This window comes from Macrobrachium nipponense, chromosome 30, assembly GCF_015104395.2.
Source record: "Macrobrachium nipponense isolate FS-2020 chromosome 30, ASM1510439v2, whole genome shotgun sequence".
NCBI lineage: Eukaryota > Metazoa > Arthropoda > Malacostraca > Decapoda > Palaemonidae > Macrobrachium > Macrobrachium nipponense.
In genome coordinates, this window is record NC_087218.1 from 5,608,320 (window position 1) to 5,625,109 (window position 16,790).

The 16,790-nt window shown below is 37.8% G+C and overlaps 1 protein-coding gene across 1 annotated transcript; it reads right to left on the bottom strand.

Annotated features, from left to right (window-relative positions):
* Nucleotides 1-810: 810 nt before the first annotated feature.
* LOC135202003 (ligand-gated ion channel 50-like) lies at nt 811-7,124 on the bottom strand. The gene is made up of 3 exons (XM_064231276.1): nt 7,000-7,124; nt 2,225-2,437; nt 811-1,537 (listed from the first exon to the last, which is right to left on the bottom strand). The coding sequence occupies exons 1-3, from the start codon at nt 7,084-7,086 to the stop codon at nt 1,355-1,357; spliced, it is 483 nt and encodes a 160-aa protein (XP_064087346.1). The 5' UTR covers nt 7,087-7,124; the 3' UTR covers nt 811-1,354.
* Between the last annotated feature and the right edge of the window lie 9,666 nt (nt 7,125-16,790).

Genomic DNA, 16,790 nt, shown 5'->3' on the forward strand with positions numbered 1-16,790 from the left:
CTTTTGCTTCGTAATGAGCAATAGTTTGTGAACATGCATCACTTCCATTAAGGCAAATGTTGGTTTAGTGACCAGTATATAACTAGTGAGTTTTCATATATTTTGTCCACCACATGATACAGAAATGTGTGCATATAATTCTTTGATTCCCAAGGGGCTAGTACTAAACACGACGTCCCAAGGAGCTTCCGCCATGTTTATAGTACTAGTACCTAGGAGTAGGTGACGCGTAGATAACAAGCCAAAGTAGGCACCAAACAGCTTTAGACCGATGATAATTACTGCACGCCCTCTCCCTTTACTCGAGAACCATAGGTTTTACCTGGCTGAGAATGCGAGCGTAACTGAAATAGCTAATAAGGGATACAAGAGTCAAGAGAGGAAAAAATGTCCAACAGATGCGATTCAGTCTAACAGCGGCCGCGTTCCATTCGCCAGGTCGTTTGGGCATTGGAAGGCTGATGACGCCCTTGACGAAATGACAACAACCCCTCGATGTCATTGCTCGTGGTTCCAGGCTCACCTCCTCCAGACTCTTATCTTCTTTCTTTGCCATTTCCTGCGGAGATAAGCCAAAGTACTACTCGTTAACTTGTGACTTTGAATATTTTTTGGGGTTTTTTTTTCACCTGAACCACTAATAAGCTCTAACCTTCGAGCACACTGAGATTTCATTATCATTTTTTTTAAATAGTTCAAAGGAACATATGTGAAAATGTATACAGAAATTCTTGACATGTTTCTCCCACCTCCCATTCAAATATCTCTTCATTCCCTTTCTTCTTTATGAGTCTACAAGTTCAGGAGATCTAAGCATATATCCCAGAACTGCAGGATGTAAGCGCTTAAGCATAGCCGACCCTGGGATTCTGGGTATTCAAATTGAGTTTTCAAACATTGAGACAGACAAGAGTAGAACAGCATTTTCAACATTATAATTAGATTTTGTAACCAACCAATGAATACAGATGTAATGTAATCTTTTGGGTTACTCTAGGTAGCGTCCTTGTACCAATCCTGTTTACTTTTGTATAATGCATGTAAGGCTAGGTCTAGATGAAAAGCTGGTGTCTTATGCAAATGATGATACTCTTCTCATTTGATGTCCATTAGACACGCAGATACCGATGCATAGAGAGAAAGACCTCGAGTGCCTTACAGTATTTCACCACATTCTTGCAAAGCCAGCAACATAGCATAAAGGTGCAAGTTATACAGCGCATGTTTATCACAGAATTTATTATTTGGGATACAACTCATCACTAAAGTGTGAGTTACGATCACTCCTTCAAATTAGCACGTCAGGTCCAGCTTGGCTTATGAGCCAGAACGCATTTTTCCAGGTTATGTCTAATCACTGAGCGAGGGAGGGACTTAGGCCTAGTGCTTGATCGTGCATAATTTTTCTCCCATTTCTTACCAGGCATTTATTGATGAGAAGTAGAGCAGTCATCAGGAGGAAGAAATACACGATGCAGAACATGAACCAGATGTCAATCATTTTGATGTAAGCTGTCTGCGGGATAGAAGAACTTGTCTGGAAGGAGAGAGTAGAATCAGAATGTTAAAAACACTGCTGAATATTCATGTGCTGCCTATGGGTCATTTCACTAATAGAAATTCATAGTTTTTTTTTTTCTTAACATGACACTTCTGATATAGGTTATTAGTTCGTTTTTTATATACTTTTAAGAACCTGAGCCCAACCAAATCAAAAGTATTAACCACTAGAGTAAAAACTTATTTCCCCCGTTATTCAGGCGTCTAGACCAAGATATATTCACCTACTAATACATTGGGATCTGGGATAACATATCACCATCTAGACGGAAATCTAACGTTAACTTCTTTCATGCACGAATATCCTGAAGTTATAATCAACACCTGTTGCTTTCCTAATTGCTAGTACTCCAAACTTGAAGACATAGTAGTTATACTGTCTACAGGTGCGTCCACACGGTCGAACAATGTCCGACGGACAAACATTGTTACCAATCAACAATTGTCTGCCGGTCTTTGCCTTGTGAGCAGAGTAAAAACAGTGGTATACAACCTCATCAGGTGCCACTGTTTGTTGCCAGATCTACTTCCATCGTTTCAACACTTATGACGTCACCCTGCTTCGGCTATGATATGGTAACAATGTTTGTCCATCGGACATTGTTCGACCGTGTGGACGCAATTTAGAAGGCATCTCTTTCCCTCTCTCTCTCTCCCTCTGTACCTGCATGAAGAAGGCCGCCTCGACGAGAAGGCCCGTGAGGCTGACGATGAACCGATCGCTGAAGTCGTTCACGGGGAAGAAGAAGGTCATGTAGCCAATCACCGCCACGACGAAGGTGGGAAGGTAGGTGGACGACAGGAAGTAATTGGACAGGTTGGAGGAGGTCAGGCGGAGGGTGATGCAGCTGGTGCTCTCAGCCTCATCCCTCTTTTCCTGGGAATGAAAGGGAAGTTTTTTTTTTTTTTTTTTTTTTTTTTTTTTTTTTGTGGGGGTTGGGGGGGGTTGGGGGGGGTTGGGGGGAGGTTTGGACAAGCAATGATAAGCCTACTTCACGACACGGAGGAGGTTACCTTACTCGGCGTCATTGGAACAAAGAAAATTGTAAATCATTTACGAGAATGTAGCGGCCGATGATCAACCTATTTGCGTCGTGATTTTCTTCTCTTCTAAAGGTTTGTTGTTGGAAGGGAAGAATACAGAATTTCGGCCTAAAACCAAGCGATGGGGACCTGCGAGGTCATTCAGCACTGAAACGGAAACTGACAGTAAGAAGGTTTGAAAGGTGTACACAGGAGGAGGCTTCTCAGTTGCACTATGAAACACTTGTTAAAGAGGGTGGGAAGTCATATGGAAAATAGACAATATGTACGGAGGTACAGTAAAAAGTGCCTTAAGTAATGCTTACAGAAGGCCTGTTATTCTGTTTCTTCTTTTTTGGCGGACCTGTGTTAGATATGGGTATCAAGTTATTCGGGCTCTCTTTCAAAATCACAAAATTTTATTTGGCTACGGAATAAACGTGAGAAATGCCTTACTGTACTGTGGATGGAAGTTATTCGTCTAAAGCAGGACGGTATAAGTTAGACAAGAAAAAATAAAAATGGAGATATGTAGAGAAGCGATATTAAAGATACAGGAATTTTACGAAAGGATATTTATCATTTATTTATTAGAATGAAAATGTACAAAATAATGTGCATGTTAAACAGTAAGCTGGAGGTCGGATTACGCCTTGTTTGAGAAAGAGGTAGAGGTAATTACAATGAATTTAAAAGTAGATGGTCAGTGACGTCTGATGCTTATATTGGGCAATTTAGAGAATTTTGATATCAATCATCTAGTAATTAGGATGGTGTGTATGGAATCTTTTCACATTTTATAGTTGAGCAATCATCCATGGTGAAAATTATGCCCAAAATATTTTGTTAAAATATACAATTATGTCATTCTACGTTATAATCTCTGGTAACTAAAACATTACATATTTCAGGCTGAAATTGCATTTCCAAATCATTTCCACATTCCTACTCTATTCATAGAAGGGAGCACTGTATCAATGATAATTCAATAGTGACAAGCACCTATAATCTTCCCTTTTCTTTGTGAGTTTTCTTATTTCCCCTCCCTTCAGTGCATTCCTGCATTTGTTTTTGGATAGAATCAGAATAGAATATAAAATTTAGGCTGAAGGCTAAGTGCTGGGACATATGAGGTCATTCAGCGTTAAAACAGAAATTTGACACGAAAAAGGTTTGAAAGGTGTAACAAGAGGACAACCTTACATTTGCACTTGGAAACAATTGCTTGGAGAGAGTGGAATGTGAGATGGAAGAAAGAGAATATTAACAGAGGTACAGTAAAAGGAATGAAAGGAGTTGCTGCTAGGGGTCGAAAGGATGCTGCGGTGCACTGATGGCAGGTACGTACCGTCCCATGGTGTCATAGACAGGTTTAAAAAGTGGTGCCCACCAGAGCAGAGTAACACTCCTGGAGGCTATTCTCAAGGCAAAGCAATGGTGATCTAGGCATCTCCTGGCAATTTAATAAGATGCATTGGATGGTCTTAAATGGTAATAAAGGTTTGAACATTGTTAATTCCTTTTGTACAAACTAGCTCAAGTTTTTGCATCACATATGCAACAAGGGTACCTACAATGTTCCACTGAACTCGTAACTTTTTACGTTGCATGGAACCACTGGTTATTCAGCAATGGGACCAACGGCTTTACAAGACTTCCGAACCACGTCGAGAGTGAATTTCTATCACCAGAAATACACATCTCTAACCCCTCATGAAATGCCCGAGAATCGAATTCGCAGCCACCGAGGTGGCACGCTAACACCATACCGATCACGCCAATGAGGTGCTGAACTCGTAACATGACAGAGGAAACGCTACATCTCAAAACAACACATACAAAAAGTATAGTCAGTGCCCTTTGGGGTTCATCTGTTAGAGGCAGTTACTGACCATTTCAAGGCCTGCGGTGCACAGGTTTTCTTAAATATCTTTTTAAATATCAACTGTATCTTCTTGAAATTTTGGCCCAACATGTTTCAGACCTTCCGTCAATGTATGGCAATATAACTAAGTACCTAAAATTATTAATAATGGCACTTTACTCTTGAACATTTCCAATTTTTTTTTTGCATTTGACTGAGACTTTCGGACAACGTTCTTTCTCTCCCTGTTAACAAAATATGAATGAAAGTGTACCGTACTACGATTATGACGTATAGTGTTTTACATTTTTAAATTATTTCATGGATTATTGTTTTATGTATCCAAATTAGTTTATGCAATAAAGTTTATTTGTGTTTCATTATTTTGGGAGATTATTATGACCTCTTGGTTTATTTAGAGTATATATATACTAGAAAATATACCCGCTGAAAATTAGAGGGGCAGTAGTTACAAGCTGTTCAGGTGTGTTTATATTGTCGTCCGGCTTGAGCAGGCATTTGAAGTCACCCATAGCTGCAAGTATACGTCCATACAACTATTTCTGCTATGGCAATCATGTTGCAGCATTGTCCTCCCTCGTGGATGTCGCAGTGCATTTGCATTAAGGCTTTTCACTGCCTATAATGCAGAGAAGGTAGACAACTGGCTAAGGATTTCTCTGAACACGTAAGTAACAATCTCTTTAAGGGTTTCCTTTACAGTGTGAATTTATGAAACTCTCTTATCGAGCGGTACAGTAACTGTTTTGGAAGTCTGCCTTCAGGAGACAGATCTATCACTCTTAAATGGTTTGTTCCCTCAGTCGTTCCCTTTTCACAACCATGGACAAATGAAAACCTGGAGTATATCCCAATGGTTTTCAATATTTATTGAAGAAATCAATATGATTTTATAGAAATTGCTCTATTATTTTATGGATTTATGATATAGTGAATTACAGTTTTATAAATGACTACATTTTAAAAGTGATTTTGAAGTAAAATTTTAATCTTGCTGAAGATAATTTTATTTCTTAGAGAAGTATACTTTTATTTGTATTGTTTATATTTTAGCTTGCTAAGAGTTTTAATATTCTTGTACTGTTAGGAAAATTCATTTTTTCAATATGTACAATTTCCAGAGCTTTAATTAGTTCTATATTATAGCTATACATAACCTCGTCTAAAATAATCTGTCTATATAAATAACTAATTTGTACTACGATGTTGTAACATTTTTAATGCAATGTAAATTTGTAATAGCCAATGTAAATATTGGAATTATTATTATTATCATTATTATTATTATTATTATTATTATTATTATTCTCTCTCTCTATATATAATCATTATTATATATTATTATCTCTCTCTCTCTCTCTCTCTCTCTCTCTCTCTCTCTATATATATATATATATATATATATATATATATATATATATATATATATATGCATTGGAAGGTGACTGAATAATTGTAATTTTTTCATAAAATTAACATTTGTTACAGACCGAGAAGGGAATTTTATTGTTAAAACCGGTATTCAGACACTTTTAGCTCCATAGGTTTATATTTCACTGATGAATATATGCCTGCCTTTCTTTTTCTTTATTTTATTTATGTTACTCCATTTTATATTGAATTAATTAATTCCATCTGTACTGCTTTATATTTCTATAAGCTTGCTGAGTATTTTGAAAACTAGAACAAAACATTCGTGAATTCGTCACGAAGGCTGTTGATGACCAATGTCACCCAGAGAGAGAAATTGAAAGTAAACCCAAAATTTTCGAGGTTTTTTTGGACATCGATGACGACATCTCAGTTTTCCGTAATGTCAATTCGAATCCAACTATGCGATTTCCCTCACTTGAATTTTGGCTTATTGATAATGGGAGCGTAAATATTGCCTGATCTGCTACTGCTTCTTTTAACGACCGGTTCCCTTCTTTTATATAAACAACTTCACGCGGAAACTGAAATCGAGCAGATTCCTGAAAGCTCTGTATAGATCTATTGTTCAATATATTTACCCGTATGTAACTCTGGATTTGTTTCACCATCCATAATCATCATTTTTAACAAGCTTGGAAATTAGAGCCCAATAAATCGAACTAGCTGGATCCTCCTTGCCCCATTTCCCGAGATCGCCAAAGGTTTTCAGAGGGGGGTCTGTCTGTGTTGTTTTAATTAAAAAGAGTCCAGTTATCCACATCAGGTGTCACGTGGTACCACCCTCAGCACCTCACTACACTTACGATGAACGTTCTGCTATAGACCCCCACCACAAATACGTTGTTCAAGAACCTCAGAATTTTGGAAAGTCAATTTTTAAAAACGTATACAAGTCAAATTTGAAGAATGACACTGTGGGCTTCCAGCTCCAAAGGACTTTCCAGTCTCAAACTATTTTTGAAAACTGCAAAATTTCAGATTCTGTGACGACAACACTCCTTCCTTCGAAGGACATTTTCACGCTAGACAATGGTTCACGAAGCATACAAAGCCTCACAGCACCAATAATATCCCCTAAGAATGTTGGAAAAACTAACCTGAAATGCCTTCTCCATTACTAAAGTACTTTCCTTTATCTCGTGAGCATTTGTGTGCAGAAACGTCCACTGACCACTCCTGTTCATGTTTAGAACTACACTGAGCCTTCCATAGGGAGGACAGGAGGAATTCCTTTGACCAATCAGAAGCCTACACCATAACCAATGTTTCTAACTCCTCCTTTCATTGGCTGAAATCTTTGGGTTTTGGCAAAGTCTCTTCATAAACGACTCCACATTCGCTGGTGAGACAAACTCATTTTCAGGAATTTCTATAAAGATTATTTTCACCTCCTGTATTAAGTAAAATAAATGTTATGAACAGTTAAATGACTAGATATAGACAAGATATAAATAAAATGAATGGGAATGCTCTTCAAAATTCCATATAATAATGATTAAGATATGTAAATATTCAGCTGTTTAATCATAAAATTAAAATGGGTCAGAAAATCTTGATTTATTTCAGAAGATCCACCAAAAGGTGCGTTCACGCGGTCGAACAATGTCCGACGGACAAATAATGTTACCATATTATAGGCGAGGCAGGATGACGTCGTAGGCGTTGAACCAATGGACGTAGATCTGGTAAAAAACAGTGGTACCAGATGAGGGTTGTAAACCACTATTTTTACTCTGCTCACAAGGCAAAGACCGGCAGACAATTGTTAAATGGTAACAATGGTTGTCTTTGTTCGACCGTGTGGACGCACCTAAAGAGACTGTGTCTGCTGGGGGTCTGATAGGGGTTGGGGTATGCCTGGGGCTTTATAAATTGTATATCCTATCATATATATCAAATTAACACAAATACGCATTGATGCATAACTGTAGGGTGAAAAGTTAGAATAAGCCGAGCCTGAACAGCTAATGTGACGAACTTCTGTCGTTTTCTAGCACCAGATTTAATACATTTTAATCTATTGGTTAATTTATGTCAATTTACCCATCTTACTAGTAACTGAATTTCGCTTTCTGTATTTGCCTTTTTATTACCTTTTGTTACTTCCTTCGAACGAACTCCTCAATATTCTTTGAGAGCTTGAACTTTAAATCTGTGGATCCTGTTGACGTCGAAAACAATTTGAAATCAAAGCCATTACTACGTTTCATGTTAATCACAACTTCAGGACAAATTCGTGCCTATGGAACATACGAGAGAGAGAGAGAGAGAGAGAGAGAGAGAGAGAGAGAGAGAGAGAGAGAGAGAGAGAGAGAGAGAGAGAGAGAGAGAGAGAGAGAGAGAGAGAGCTATTTTTTCTTAGTTCCCAAATATCCCAAAATACCATTTTCTATGAAGGCAATTTTTCTACTTTAATAGAAAATGTAGAAAATATTGATGGCTAACTGTAGTAATCCCGTCTGCCTGGCGCCGAAAGATAAAGATATTTATATATGACTAAAAGCGTCACTAGTAATATAATGAAGATGTCTGCTTGTTATTAATACTAAATAAAGGACACTACGTGCTAGTAATACCGAATACAAGATACCGTTTTATCGAGTAATGCTTTCTCAAGATAATGTACGTTCGTAAAGACATCTATTGAGTGCTGTGAGAATCCCTGGATGACGTTTGGTTGTTTGAAGACTAAACTATCTTATCTTGTTTTAGCAAGACCACGTATAAATCCTGCATCGATATATTTGATTACTAATAAGGAATTTCTGTGTATTTAAAACTTGACAAGGGCACTTTTGAAGAACGTGGAAAGTTTTCAACAAGGGGACAAAGTTCCTCGTTCTGGTAGCAAACAATGTCTGCTCCTCCTTTTCCAGAGAGGAGGCAGGATTTCAAATATTCATGGAGGCTTTAACATGCAATTAAGGGCAAAGAACGAACTACCTTTAAAAGAGAATGAATGCATTAAAGATTTTAATCGATTCCCATAAGGATTACGTTGTCATTTTCGATCCAAAAATTAGCAAGGCTTCTCTAAGTCTCAAAAGTTGGGATTCGCAGTAAACTTTGCGAATCCTTTAAATTCTAATCGAAATTGTCGTTTTGGAGATACTACATTCAAGAGGAATAATTGTTTCTGGTTTAAAGTTTCCTCAATGAGGAATTCCGTGGGAGAGGTTTTCCTCGAGAAAATTTCCCTCAAAAATGGAACAGATATTTATGAACAGTCCCAGGCAATCCAAGTCTCTTCTAGTCTTCATTTAAAAAGGATAATTTGCATCAACCTCAATAATAGCACTGGCACACAGTTTCAGGAAGTATATACTGTAATATGGCTTTCCACAAATTCAAGCAGTGTTCACGATGACCAACTAGACCAGTGACAAACTAGTGATAAAATGAATGTTAGACCAAACTTAGTGCTGAAAATTTAGCCTACTATGAAATTCAGGGCCTCTGTAACACGGTTTTTTGGATTTGCTCCTTATCAAAGCATCGGATGTAGCTGAAAGTTGACATATGTATATTTTACAACTACACACAAATTTTGTCAGCATTATCAATAACCTAAACCCAATAGTTTTAATTATAGAGTAAAAATGATATAGCCGACGCCATGGCCAATGATTGCGAGCCAAGAGTCGAAAAACATTCATTACGTAAGCAAGGTAAACATCGTTTTACGAAATGTTGCCCCGCCCATCCACCAGACAGAAACCCATTCACCTTATTACATCGGCTCTGAAACCCATAGTAGTCAAGAATGGCTAATAGGATTTGGAATTGTCCCCGTGATTGCAAAACTGCATTTGTCGTAAAATTACGACTTGCAACTTTATACAGTCAAGAGAAAGCCCGTGGCCATACTTACTATAGCCTGAATAGGTAATTATTCAGTTTCTAGTTTAAATCCAATGTTTATGGTCTGATTTGTATTTAGCGTAACGTGATTATAATACTTGTAATGTCATTCAGGATTTTGAACATTTCCATTAACTATTTACTATGCCACCAAGAGAGAGAAAGAGAGATTGTCTGTAAACAGTCTTTATATAACTATTTTTGTTAAATAAGATTTTTATCCAAAGTAAATACAAGCTTATATGTGCTAAAATCTCCAGCAGACCAACGGATCATCCGATATAATTTTTTTTCTTCTTCTTTAGTCTGTACGACCATGTTGGATATAAAGACTTTATGAATGGCGGAACGATACATAGATGTGGGTTGGGTATCTGTGCTAGCGTAGTAATACTACTGTAGCAGTAGTGCCGCAAAATTAGTGATAGCAGCAATATACATGAATTAAACGTTTAGGCCAACTGCTGGGATCCCTGAGGATCATTTAGAACTTCTTACAACTACGCGAGAAATGAGTTTTTATAGCCAGAAGTTAGGTTTTCTAATAAAACAAAGTTCATGATAGCCTTCATTGTTATCCTGAATTATAACGAGGCCAAAGTGGGTGGAGCCTCATGAAGTAATCATTCTGACGATAATTATTGGTGAAGGTTTAAAGCCAAAATACGGTACCGTCTATTTTTTTTTTTTTTTTTTTTTTTTTTTAGTATAGGTAGATAGTCGATAAATAAAAATTGCTTGACATTGGATACAGCAGTTATCAAATCAAGCTTGTCTACTATGTCTTTGAAAATTACCAACTATTCCCTACATCTTGTCAATCTGATTGTGACCTATAAAGTAGATTATAATTTCTTAGGACACTTATTTTGGAAGTTAGACTTAATCGAAGTGTTTTTGTATTTATTAACATATTTTGTTGGTTTGTTCATTATGACAATTATCAGTGGAGAGGATTCAGAGTTCATAAAGGTGTACTGCTTTGCTTGTATTTAAATTTTTGTCATTGTTGCCAGAGGATAGCACCTTCGTTACGTATAGCCAATCATCCATCGAGAAAGAGGGAAGAAATGCTGTCATAAGTTACGTAACGAGTGCGTTCGAAACCTTATCTCTGAGTAAGTTGGCCCTTCTAAAAAAAAAAGTCACTTTACAATTATAAGTACCAAAAATTTAGTTCAAACCTACGTAATGCAGAATACAGTCAAAATTTGTGTGTAGATATAATGTGTATTCTGAATAAGCGTTATATCTATGAAATGCAGAGATAAAGAGTTATTGCCAAAAAACCGTGTTACAGAAGCCCTGAATCTCATAGTAGTATATTAGCATATCTATTTTCCCTAGCTCTTATTTACCATCATCTTTTATACATTACTGTAGTTCTCACCTAAAAGTGAAATGGGTTGCTTTTGTCACCCGTAAGTTAGGGTACTATTAACTAGCTCTCATCCGAGCATCAAATGTTAACAGTTAATGCCTAGCATCAAATGTTAGTATCAAATGTTAACAGATAATAACCTTAACAGTAGTTTTGAAATACTTATACACACTTCAGGTATTATCTATATCAATCAGTTTCGTATAGGTTTAGATATTTTGACTTACAGCGTTTTGACAGACCTTTGTTTTTCCTTTATACAGTCCCTTTGGAACTATCTGGAACTATCTAGAATATTGATATTTAAACTAGGTAGTCTTAATTTTCTCCTCAACTCACGTTTAATATTAGTTTTAGATATTTTTCACACCCAATTAATAAAACTTTTTATTAGATGATCAGGCAATGAAATAAGCGATATTAAAATAAAACTACTAATGGAGTGGTTAGAAAGCATTTAGTTATTAATTTATAAAAATCTTCACAGAAAGTAAATACAATAGTGATATAAACTAGTAGATTTGTAACAATCTTCCGTCAAAAACAGAAAATAGTACATATCTGCATACTCATTAAATTAAAATTTTACTATGGGGAATTTTAAGTTTAAAGCAGCATTTTGCACGCCAGATTTCTTTGACAAATTCTAGTTTTCAAAGTACATAAATTTAAAAACCTTAGTAAATACAATACACTTACAGGGTGAATTGGGACTTTTCCATTTATTATCAAATGAAATTGTATGAAAATTATTGATAAAATCTTAATTAAGTTTTGTCTTTAACTCTCCATATACTACTACTCAAAGGCAGCCACGTGGTCACCAGACGGTCCTTCTTCACAAAACAAATTAGAGGAATTTTGCCTATAAGCAAGTCGTCAACGCCATCTATTGGCCACCTAAGAAAATCAGAGAAAATATACCGACTGCATTTCTAAGATGGCGTAAAAACGAGCTAGATTATCCTTATTACAGTCTTTCCTCACAAGTTAACATGTTAATTGTGTTTAGATAACTAAATACAACATGCATTAGGAAAAAACTAATTCAAAATAAGGCAAAATTACACGAGAATTATCACTCATAGCGAAAATACGTGGCATATCATAGACGATATGAAGATCCAGGCAAACCTACACCGTATTTGTACAGAAATACTGCAGTTTTGAGTATAATATAAAAGAGTAAAATGTTATTCACTTACAATTCATATTTCTGAACTAACTACAGACTACTTGAAGTAGCAAACTACTTTAAATTCATCGGCTTTAAAAGCATAATATAGATTGGCAGTTCCGACCATCCAGGTATACCAACAAAATTAAATTTAACACTATTTTGAACAGGAATGCTGCACTTCTGAGCGTAAAACAACGTTTTTAAGGTTTATTAAAACATATTCAGGTTTCTAACCTAACTGGAGTTTACTTGAAATAAAAAAACGATCATTAATACGTCAACTTCAAATGCTGTATAGGCTGGCAATTCCCAAAACCCATCTGTCACTGCTCTTACACATAAAGGTCTCGCCGTGTTTGATTCTGAATACATGCAGAAAAAACACATAGTTTATATTACTCTTTTAGAGGGTTGCTGGTGGGGGGAGGGGGGATGGTGGGAATCCTACAAAAAATAAACATATCAGTAGGAGGACTAACGTATAAATACGTACACAAAATCCTGCAAGATTAACAAACCATATTATTGATGTTGAGGATATAAATCCTAAAATTCATCATAAACAGATGAAACAAATTCTTCCACAACACATCTGTTGAAATTGATGAATAATTATTCATGATTTTTTTATACAAATGTATCGGACAATGGATAAAGTGGGAACGATTTTTGTGGTCATGAAAAGATGAATTGCCACAGGGCGATTGAAGGTAGTCTGTGATGACCGAAACACATGTTAGAATGACATTACTTACTTTAGCCAAATTACGCAAACATAAGGAATCACATTCAACTTGAAAATAGTTATAACTGAACTCTGATTTCATTCTGAAAAAATTCGAGGATAATATATGCGGCAAACTTTCTTCTTTACTCTCCATGATTCCTGAGAATTTCCGCTCATGAATTTCACACTATTTATAGGACTAAGTGCATTAATATGAGAGTATAATGGAGTGAATCATCAATATTCTGCTGCAGCTGCAATGTAAATCTGTCATTGGTGGATCAATAAGATGCATTTGGTCCAATCCGAAAACAAGATCAATTGGCTTATGAAAAGATCCTTAGGCTTTGCTTTCTGACGAATCTTGGCCTGATTGCAGCATTGCCATAATGCAAGGAAACTGCGATATACTGCAATTTCGTTGGTATTTGGATCATGAGAGACCCAATAGACTGGGTTCTGCCCAGTCTGATGGAAAAAGTCGTTTTGGTTGTTGGCAAATAAAAACAAATAAATAAATAAATACCCTCCTGAAACCATATCTTTGCCATGCTGGAGAATTTTGTCAGGCTTGCAACAATGTCGTACTGCAAGGACGTTGCAGTATATTGCATTTCTAATGTATTTTCGTGATCAGATTGTCAGCATATTGCATCTGATTCAGTTTGAAGAAAAAGTGCGCCAAGAGAAAAAAACAAAACAAAGGCTATAGCCTTTTGCTTTGTTGGCGAAATTTGGCTCGTTCGAAGCACACTTGTTGCAAGGAAGGAAGCCTGGAATATATTGCAGCTTCCTTTGCACTGTAATGGACGTTAGTAGGACTCAACTTTGAAGGAGATTCTTGGGCCCTTAAAACATCCGGAGGTTATAACTTTTGTCTTTTGTTAAAACATTGCAATAATGCAAGAAAGTTGCAATATACTGCAATTTCGTCATAACAGACTGATTGATCGCTTTCCTTTTCTTTAGTTTGAAGCAAAGGCTAGTTCGTTCCACAAAAACACCCCTGTTTTGAATGGTACGAGTTTGCTTGTAACCTTCCTGTAATACAAGCAAATTGCAATATAGATAGAACTGCCTTTGATCAGTTCGAAGTTTCAAAAGTTTGGTTTTGTACTCCCAAAATCCAATAGACGAGATTTCATTCCATTTCGAGAGAAATATTTTTATTACATAAAAATTAATAAGGCTTTAAAGCAGTTATTTTCAGGAATTTATATTTTCTTGCAATATTGTAGTATTGCAAACCTATTTTTATAGAAGCGAATATTGCATGCATGCAAGCATTTTAAGCCCAAATAGACTGCATTTTATCCAATTTCAAAGCAATGGTTTTCCTCCTAATATATATATATATATATATATATATATATATATATATATATATATATATATATATATGTGTGTGTGTGTATATATATATATATATATATATATATATATTGTTACGTATGGGCCTGGCCTTGATTGAGACTCCAATACGTAAACAGGAATAGTTGAAGGAAAAAACAATAAATTACTTGAACTTACCGTAAAAGGATTTATAGTGATAATTTACTCTAGAGGGGAAAGGTCGCCAGAAACTCGGCTAATTACTTTACAGCTATTTATTTACAAGAGGTGCTTAACAGCCAAGGTAAGTAAATGCAACTGGTCCCCACATGGACTAATAATATCTCTCAAGTGAATGATTGCTGGCGCAAAATGAAATTCACGTAAAAGCTGGTTTCGAAATCTTGCGGTAATGCAACACTTGCGGGCGGACAGACTTGACACGTGACTCAGGGAATCTGGATGCCATGTTCAGTGGATCTTTGTAGAAATGCGGCCTGGCTTTGTCTCAGGTCTGGGGCTCGGGCGCGCCACTAACGCCATGGATAGGCCTAAATGGAAGGCGGGTGGTTGGACATCCGTCCGAGGTCACGACTGGAACTGACTGGGTAGATCGCAGGTGTCTTGCCTGGGTGTTGGGGTTCAGCTTAACCCCCCATGAGCAGGGCAATCCTGGAAACAGAGAACATACAGCCAGCAGAGGTTCACAGGGAAAAGAGCTTAAGATATAGGCCTAAGAAGCACCAGTCTGCCTACATCCTTCCCTTTGGGATACGTCCCTAAAGCTGACAAGAGACTATATTCTCCCCCATTCCAACAGAAAATGCTCAACTCTGGCCGCTAGCTTTGGTTTCCCGCCTAAATCAGCTGATATTTGGAGGAATATGGCTGGCCGTTTTACAAATCAAACAAAATAATGACTTAAATGCTGGGTAGACGAATAGATCAATAAACGTAGCAGCTCCCCCTGTTAAGAAGGCATTCACTCCCTTTCGGGCGTGAAGGCCTTGGCTTAAATAAGTTGATCGTCTCGACTACCCAGTTCTCCTACTCTAACTTGAAGTTTTTAGAGCAGCGATACAGCTAACTACAGTGACCTACCTAACTTATAGGTGAGGATGCTAAGTGTACTAACTTATTGGAGTAATGTAGTCTAGCCTAAGTGATAACTACGGGTTGTCTGTGACGAAAATCTACTCTACCCCTAGATAAGGTTAATTGAAACTTCTTTCTGCTACTACCCTAATGCCCTGGTACTAAATCATTAGCCTAACCTACTCAATATAGTTAATTAGAGACGCAATCATTCCAGAGTGTGGTACGCACAGCAGTGATGTGTCGCAGGAATTGTTAGAATACATGAGATGAGGTAATGATGCGTGAGGATGATGAGTGGTTAGTAGAATACCAGGATGGAAATGTAATGAGGTAGTTATATTTAAGAATTATAGGGTTAGTATTACAATTGCTAGGTAGAGGGTAGTTTTTACTGGCAGAGATCAGGTCTGGCTACCTTCTCTGGGTAGGTGGCCCAGGATCACTCTGCAAATGAATAATGTGACACTGTACCTCGGGCACAGGTGTCAAGGAGAGCATGTGGCTCTTTGGTTAGTGTGTTAATGATTTGTTACGTCCCTTCTTCTTCTTATTCCTCCAGGACCTGGCTATACCAGTTCCTAGGAGTAGACGGAGCACCGGCTCTGGGGTAAGCCAGAAATGCCGTCAGGAGCAGAGGCAGTGGTAGCCTGAGGGATTGCAGGGAGAGGAAACACCTACTTCGCGGTATCTGCAGCAACCGTCGTAGAGGTGGAACCTACAGCAGGGGAGGCCCTCACTCCGGCTGCTGCGACAAACCGTCGTGAGGGGAAAACTCCAGGCTGACTCCTGGTCGGGCAGTTCCTGGTTTTCCAGAGGAGGTATGAAGGTAAGGTCTGCCGGAGGTTCATCCTCGGGCGACAGAGGTAAGGGTGAAGAAGAATCATGGACTTGGGATTGGCCATGGGCATGCGGTAAGCTCCATGCCTGTTGAAGGATCTCCGGTAGGAGGATCTTTGATTAGGTTAGGCGCCATCGCTAGCTCGGGGCCAGGCGCAGAGTTCAAGTTCGGTGGTGGCTCTACGTCCAGACTGGACGGAGCTTGGCACTGCTCAGTGCTGCCAAGTGGCACTGGCAGAGAGTTGAGGTCGACTGGACCTGGGATGGGTACCGGAGGTGCAATACCTCTCAACGTGCCCTTGGAAATGGGAGACAGAGGCTCCTGTCTCTTGTGGGAAGGCTAAGCCTGGTGGAAATGGACAGTGTCCGCTGCTGGTAGTCCTGCTAGGGCACCTAGGCCAATTTTGTGGAGTGCCCTAGTACGTTACAGGTTTTGCAACGGAAACTGTGAAGGATCAATCTCCCTCCTTGG